Source organism: Limulus polyphemus, unplaced genomic scaffold (assembly GCF_000517525.1).
Source record: "Limulus polyphemus unplaced genomic scaffold, Limulus_polyphemus-2.1.2 Scaffold3486, whole genome shotgun sequence".
Taxonomy (NCBI): Eukaryota; Metazoa; Arthropoda; class Merostomata; order Xiphosura; family Limulidae; genus Limulus; species Limulus polyphemus.
The window spans coordinates 1-8,008 of NW_013669096.1; the positions used below are offsets into that span (position 1 = coordinate 1).

An 8,008-nucleotide genomic window follows, 5' to 3' on the forward strand; every position below is an offset into this window, starting at 1 on the left:
CAGACCATTTTTTACTCACCCTTTACCTATTATTATCACTGATACTTCACCTGCTACAGACTATTTGTTACCAACCCTTTATCTGCTACAGACCACTTGTTACTGAGTTTTTCTCTTTGGAAACTCGTATTCGGCCAGGAAAGGGTGATCATTGCTGGGGGTTCCAGCTTCTGGGGATGGAAACTTCCGTGCATGTTTATTGATGCTAGATTCTTTACGCTGATTATTATTTATATCTTAAAAGCTAATACACTGTCAACGAGAATAAGTCAAAAATCTGTTCTGTATTACAAAGGAAGATGATAGTTTCGACAGTTTTACATATCAAATTGTTTATAAACACCGATAGTGCTAGAGCAAATACAGCTTTGACTTTATACCATGTAGCAGATGAGATAAGACTTGTTCGCAAGCTATGAAACGTATCTGATTTTATCTTAATTCCATGAGAAAAACTGGCTCGACACACACCTAATGTTCAGTAAACAATAAAGAACCACCTAGAAGTAAGAACGATAACTATATCAGTTCAATCGTTCATCATCTTGCTATTCTTATCAACAATGAATATCAAACTAAAGAGAACTTTCAAAACAAGACTTAGTTCACCAAGTTCGAGAGCTACAAAACTTTCACAACTACAAAGAAAGTCTTACTGAGATATGTTGCCACAATCTTGTAATAATAAGAAAAACATTTATATCTTTATTTTAAACAGTTAATGCAGTGAATTTTTATTTTCGAGAATATAATTCATAAGTTGGGTCTTAAGAATAGGATAAAATTGTTAGTTTTGATCTTAAGGATAGGATAACTTTGATAGATTTAATCTTTAAAATGGGATGGTGTTGTTAGATTTGATCTTAAGGATAGGATAAAATTGTTAGTTTTGATCTTAAGGATAGGATAACTTTGGTAGATTTAATCTTTAAAATGGGATGGTGTTGTTAGATTTGATTTTAAGGATAGGTTAACTTTGATAGATTTAATCTTTAAAATGGGATGGTGTTGTTAGACTTTGATCTTAAGGATAGGATAAAATTGTTAGTTTTGATCTTAAAGATAGGATAACTTTGTTAGATTTGATCTCAATTATAGAATAACGTGTTTTGACTTGTTCTTAAGGATACGGTGAAATTGTTAGATCTCACCTTAAGAATAGGATAGTATTTTGATTTTATCTCAAGATAGGATAAAGTTTTTATTTTTGAAATCAAGGATAAGAGAAAACTCATAGATTTTAATCTTAAGGATGATATAATTTTGTTAGTTTGATCTTAATGATAATATAAAACTGTAATATTTGATCTTAACGTTTAAATAAAAAATATTTTTATATTAAATATGCCATACTGAACAGTAACATCAATATTGACAGACTATTCAGACAACAGTGACATCAGTTTTATTAAACTATTCAGAAAATAGTGACATCAAGCTGATCAGACTGTTCAGAATTTACCAGACAATAATAACATCGATCTCATCAGAATCTTCAGAATTTACCAGGCAACAGTAACATCACTCTCATCAAACTGTTTAGAGATTACCAGGCAACAATAACATCGATCTCATCAGAATCTTCAGAATTTACCAGGCAACAGTAACATCACTCTCATCAAACTGTTTAGAGATTACCAGGCAACAATAACATCAATCTCATCAGGCTGTTCAGAATTTACCAGACAATAATAACATCGATCTCATCAGACTGTTCAGAATTTACCAGACAATAATAACATCGATCTCATCAGACTGTTCAGAATTTACCAGACAATAATAGCATCGACCTTATCAGACTGTTTAAAGATTGCCAGGAAACAATAACACCAGTCTCATCAGACTGTTTAGAGATTACCAGGCAACAATAATATGAATTTCATCAGACTGTTTAGATATTACCAGGCAATAATAACATCAATTTCATCAGACTGTTTAGAAATTACCAAGAGCGATCAAGTTAGTATAAACTTCTGATCAAATGAGAATCAATCAACGCTACTTAAATATACTGTTCTTAGTTATAAAGATTAGATTGAGTTGTGTCATCACTGGCATCCTCGTTGTGAACTAGATTTTCGACCGTAAGATAAAAGAACGAAGGAAATTTGTGAATATCATGGTCAACAGATATCTAAATATATCCATACCAAACTGTAACAATGTCTTAAACTTCTGTTTAGTTTATGTTGTTTTTAAGTTTTCCATTTTAAAATTATTTTGGTCGAAGATCTGAAAACAGAATGACCATAATAATTGTTCGACTCAATATCAAAAACAATGTATTATTTACACATAACCATAAGCCCGTTGATGTTGATGAATAGAAACATGTGCAAATTTTAATGCTAGATTTTGTCCCCAGTAATTTAAAACGACCCCTGGACCGTTTTAGAAGCGTTTACTAGAGTGAAACTGTTATACAGTGACATTTCTTTGTCCCCGGACGAAACGCTTGTACATGTATTTTTCAGCTCGTAGAATGTTTCCTTATAGGTGATAATGTAAACGTATTAAAATATTGAAACACGTGTAAGTACATAAGTAATACACATAAGAAATTAGTCGTCCCGAAACGACGTGTAAAAGAGAGCCGATTCAAGTAAAGTATATTCGACCCTTCGTTTTCTGTTGACAAATCGCATAGTTGGAATGTTTTAAACTATTATTATCTGTTGACCAAGCATTCTGGATATGAACAAACCTAGCATGATCTCTTGGGAAGTTCAAATCAAGTGTTGGCGTGTTCTAAACTAATATTATATGGTAGCATGTTCAAATCACACTGCTGACACGTTCTAAATTAAATCTAAAGTATCATAATCTATCGACATGCTCAAACCACAATGTTGACACGATCAAACTAAACAATCTGTTAATATGACCAAACCTAGCATGATCTTTTAGCAAACTAAAACAATGCTCTTGGCATGTTCTAAACTAATATTATATGATATATTGTTAAAACCACACTGCTAGCATGTTCTAAAGTAACATAATCTGTTGGAAAGCTCAAACAATGCTGTTGGCATGTTCTGAGCTAACATAATATACTAACATGCTCACAGTAAACAATCTATTTATATGTTTTAAACTATCATAGTCTGTTGGCACGTTCAAACTAAACAATCTTTTGACATGTTCAAACCAAACAGTCTGTTGAAAATGCTCTAAACTAAAATATTCTGTTAATAAGTTGAAACATAGCATGATCTGTTAACATGGTCAAATTGACACATTTTGATGGTATGTTCAAATTACACAGTCTGTTGGCATGTTTTAAACCAAATAATCTGTTCGCATGATCAAACTAAGACGATCTGTTGGCATTTTCAAAACTACAAAAAGAAATAAAGAATCTTTTGATCAGAAGAAAATAGTACAATACATTTCTAAAATCATACTTGAAAATAAACTTCCTCGCTTGACAGATCAGACTTCGAGTTTAACCCTGTATCCAGTAAACCGATCCTGCAATATTGACTACAAAGTATATATTGTCTCCATGGAAACTGTTGATGGTGTTCAGGAATGAGTAATTGTGCCACTGTTCGTGCTTTTCATTCTGAACTTGATTAAAAAAACTAAAACCAAAACCTCAAATGTAGCAGGGAAGAGATTTTTATTTAAGGTTTTGACATCACACATAATAGCTTACATTACAACAAAGTAATAAATAGAGAAATTGATTACAATCTTGTTGGATATTACGTCACAAAACCCCTAACAGTTTTCTTTAGTCCTGGATCGGGGGAAATTCTCTCATTAATCGGAGAGTAACATTAAGAAATGGTTGATTTTATATCTTTATATGGGTTATCCATGTAAATATACTACAAAAGGGTTATTTCTTACCTTAGGATAATTTAGTAAGACCATCTTTCTAGGTTAGTCTTGTGTGAAAAATATATAAATCACATGGATAAATGCCGGGAAACCCGTGCTGTCAGTTCTCCATTACAAACAATACTTTATTTTTGAAAATTCAGTTCCTATTTTTTTCAAAAGACATTTCATTCCGAGTCTAGAAACCATTTAGAAAAAAGAAGACTGCTGTATTGTTGGGATGATGCTTAAAATTTAGTGTTTGATCCTGTCTCGTTGGGATGATACTTAAAGTGTTGTGTTTGATAGATAGTTTCTCAACCATGATAATCCTATAGAGTGAAAGACGTTAAAGAACGAGCATGGTCCGAACTCGTCTCCCTGCTGGTAGGATAGGCGCTACATCTAAACTATTGGCCTCGAATCCTTTAATTAATCTTCGCGTCACTGGGGAACGAGAATAAAAACCAGCAGGACTGCTAAGTTAGGGCGGATTCTCTTGATATTTCACAGCTTCTGTCTATTTAAACCAGTGATTTTGTTATTCTTCTACGTCTAACTCATCGGATGCATGTAATTATTATTCCTAGTGACCGACCTGTAGTGGTCAGTCTTTAGACCCATGTGTACTTCTAATATTACAATCTTTACGATTTTCTCATCGTAAACTAACGAACTAAAGCGAAGAAATCGCCTTGATCTCGGAAGTACAATCAACATCTGGTTTCTATAACAATCGTGTATTGCAATAATAATTGTCTCAACGACAATCAGAAGATTAACAGAAGATGTAACTTACAATTAAGCATTAAACTTGGAGGTTTTTACTTCTCAACAAAGAGAATGTTTTATAAATCACGGTGTAAGTTGATAATCGTTATCTGTCGCTTCATATATCATTAACATATTAAGTTATGCATTCTTGAAAAGTTTCGTCATTTACTAAATTCTGTAATAATTTTCTACCAAATAATTTGACAAGTAGAATTAAAGTACACTAATGTATCTCTTTAATCGCTATCAGCGGATTTACTTTTAAAACAATTTTAATAAATGTTACGTGAATTATCTCCATGAGTTTTTACTGTGTCTACCAGGTGTCGTTGTTAATGATTCAAAGTTTTCTAAGAAATATTGAAAGTTATCTGAGATTAAGGAACTATTTCAGAGATGTTTTAAATTATTTTAAAAACGAAACAAGTAAAGTTGAAGAGACTCGGAATATTTACAAACTAACACTTACTGGACAGTAAAGTCACCAAATTATCAGTTTAAAGAATTCGAGATTTTTATGACTATTTTTTTTATTTGTACATTTTCAGACTACCTGTCCATTTTATAACTTGACATATTTTCACATACAAAGTTTGTTCTAATTGGACTTACACAACTTCAAGAATCCATCGTACAGTTAGCTTGACATATAATACATCCAAACAAAGATGTTGGATTTTTGAAGCATCGGGACTAGAACTGGAAGCTACTGTACTATACATGGCTTGATTTAAAATGACGTCATTATTGGACACTATGAACTAAAAATGTTTCACGTAAGGGAACTGACCATACCACAAACACTATATACACGATGACGAGTATACTCCACATATGTGGATATCGAGTTATTGTTTACAATCGTAGCATAATATACAAAATCCAAACCACTTGCCTCAGTTATAGCCTATATATAGGAACTTAAACATCCAGGAAAAACGTGGTCTCTGCACGTGGTCTTGCCCGATGACGTATTCACTAATGAAGTAAGTGTTTTGACGATTAACGACATAAGTACTTCTATATAGTTTCAACCTACAGTGATGACGTCTCCTTACCCCACATAGTTCTAGCCCAGAAACTAAACGTTTTGAGAAAAAAACGGGTTAACTTACGGCCCAAGTCACCGTGGCCAGGCGGTCAGTGAAGGAGTGACGGGGTTACCGCAGGACAGCTGATGTCGGAATTTACTTAAGTCCAGACCAGTGGTGGGGCAGTAACAAGGTCCTGTCAGTCGTGGAATAAACACATTGTTCATTGACCTTACCGGCGACCCTTTGATAGAGTCGTGCTTGTGTCCAATGATGCTTTCGATGGAAAAATTGTTAGATTTGCCATTGTGGGACATACTGTTGGTGTTTGGACCGGGCGAAGTTGTTGGAAGCCGCAGAGGCAACGAGGACGCTCCCAGGCTGGGCGGCAAGCTCAGGCTGATGGGATGCAGGGGCGTTCTCGAAAAATCCCGCGGAGTAAGAAGGGGCACGGGTGTTGGCAGAGGGGAGAGGTACGGATACGGACTTGTGAGGGAAGCTGGCGTTATGGTATGGTGAAACAACCCGGGATGGTGTCGGTACGGGTCCATCGAGGCAATGAAAGCAGATGGGTCTTTGAGAGGGTCGGGCTGGTGACGCTTATACCTCTTCCGTCGCCGGAGAAAGCTGCCGTTGTCGAACATGTCTTCACTGGCCGGGTCGAGCGTCCAGTAGTTCCCCTTCCCCGGATTTCCCGGCTCTCGGGGGATCTTGATGAAACAGTCGTTTAGGGAGAGATTGTGCCGGATACTGTTCTGCCACATGGGGTACTTCTCCCTGTAGAACGGAAACCTGTTTTTGATGAACTCACAGATACCGCTGAGGGTCAGTTTTTTCTCTGGGGACTGCAAGATCGCCATCGTGATGAGGGCAATATATGAGTACGGCGGCTTGACCAAGTGGGATTTCTGCTTATTTGATTCACCAGATTCTTGATGCTGGGTCAATTCCTCGGTGCTGTCCGGTTTCGGACTTTCTGCTTGACCATTGGATTTAATCATAACCATGCTTGTTTCTTCGTCCTTTTCATGGCAATCCATGGCCACGTCCAGTTCTTGATCGTCCGAATCTACGTGAATTGGTAGATCATCTTCGTAATCACTGCTGTCCTGGTCAGTTACTCGGCGGTCTGGTGTCTGTGTGAAACACGCACTCGTTCGGTGTAGGGCATCCATAGCGATTTGGCGCTAGGGCGTAACCGACACTGTTACACAACGCAGGCCGAACACTGATCTTCCTCGTCCCGTACGGCAAAGCACATCAGCTGGCCGTATCTACAGAGAAACAGTGACAGTAGCTAAACTAAAACTGAAAACTTTACGGCACGGAAGCCAGACCACAGTTCATAAGCAGCTTTGTTTTCCAGATACATCCGGCGATGTCAAAAGAGCTACTTTTTGGCAGGAGCCACGGTCACTGCTGCCCCGTTCACATAAGAGTGCACTGAACAACAGATATTACTCTTCCAGCCAATCAGAAGTCAGATAAGTCACGTGCAGAAGAGAAAGGCGGGGAACACTATTAATAGTGACAGTGACTCCTCCTAGTAGTCACGCCTACTTTTTAATCCTATAGGCTCGGTGGGCTAAGCCGTTCACTCGTTTATGTTCTTTATAATCTGAGCGACAAACAAAATCTTCCTCTGGTAAGTTATTGTTTATCATTCTTCAATGGAATTCTACAGATTATTTATTGTTCTGTGTATTATACCGAGGGTTTACATTGCATATGGAATATCGTTCTCAATTCTCTTTGTAGAGCAAGCAGCCTCTCTATCCGTCCATAGTTTTCTATGTATTTCTATATCAGTGGTAAGGTCTGTAACTAGCTATACACACCTTTATTTCTCTCTCTCTCTCTCAATCTGTCGGTCTGCCTTTTCTAATCCTGAGCCCAGATAGAAAAATCACAACTTTTCATCTTTATTAAAAACTCTTGGTAACATTTATTTGAAGCAAAACAAACCAGCTAGGAGCAGAACTAAACACTTGCAATACTAAGGATTCAGAAGTAAAAAAGACAAATTACAGAAAATGTATGAACTCGGATGGAGATTTTCTTGTGTGTATAAAATACGCATCTTTTCTTTACAATGATTTCAATCTCCGGAAGGTCAATGTGAATTAGATACTTAAATATGTCACGGTTCATGTTTCTGTAGACTTAAAGATATGGAAAGTAATGGAACTGTAGTTGTAAGTCACGGGTCGTGTTTACGTAGACGTAGGAATGTTAAAAATAACAGAACTGTAGCTGTAAGCAAAATATGTCACGGGTCTTGTTTCCATAGACTTATAGATATTGAAAGTAACGGAACTGTTACTGTAAGTTAAATACGTAACGGGCTATGTTCCCATAGACTTATAGATATTGAAAGT

General features: G+C 36.3%; 1 protein-coding gene across 1 annotated transcript; it reads right to left on the reverse strand.

Moving 5' to 3' along the window:
* Positions 1–3,605: 3,605 nt before the first annotated feature.
* Positions 3,606–7,011, reverse strand: LOC106469437 (forkhead box protein D3-like). Its single transcript, XM_022397954.1, has one exon. It carries the CDS (start codon positions 6,803–6,805, stop codon positions 5,723–5,725), a length of 1,083 nt encoding a protein of 360 aa, XP_022253662.1. The 5' UTR covers positions 6,806–7,011; the 3' UTR covers positions 3,606–5,722.
* Positions 7,012–8,008: the final 997 nt, after the last annotated feature.

What these genes read in the sequence shown, in the direction of transcription:
- LOC106469437 (XM_022397954.1), bottom strand. Translation starts at nt 6,805, where the DNA reads ATGGATGCCCTACACCGAACGAGTGCGTGTTTCACACAGACACCAGAC.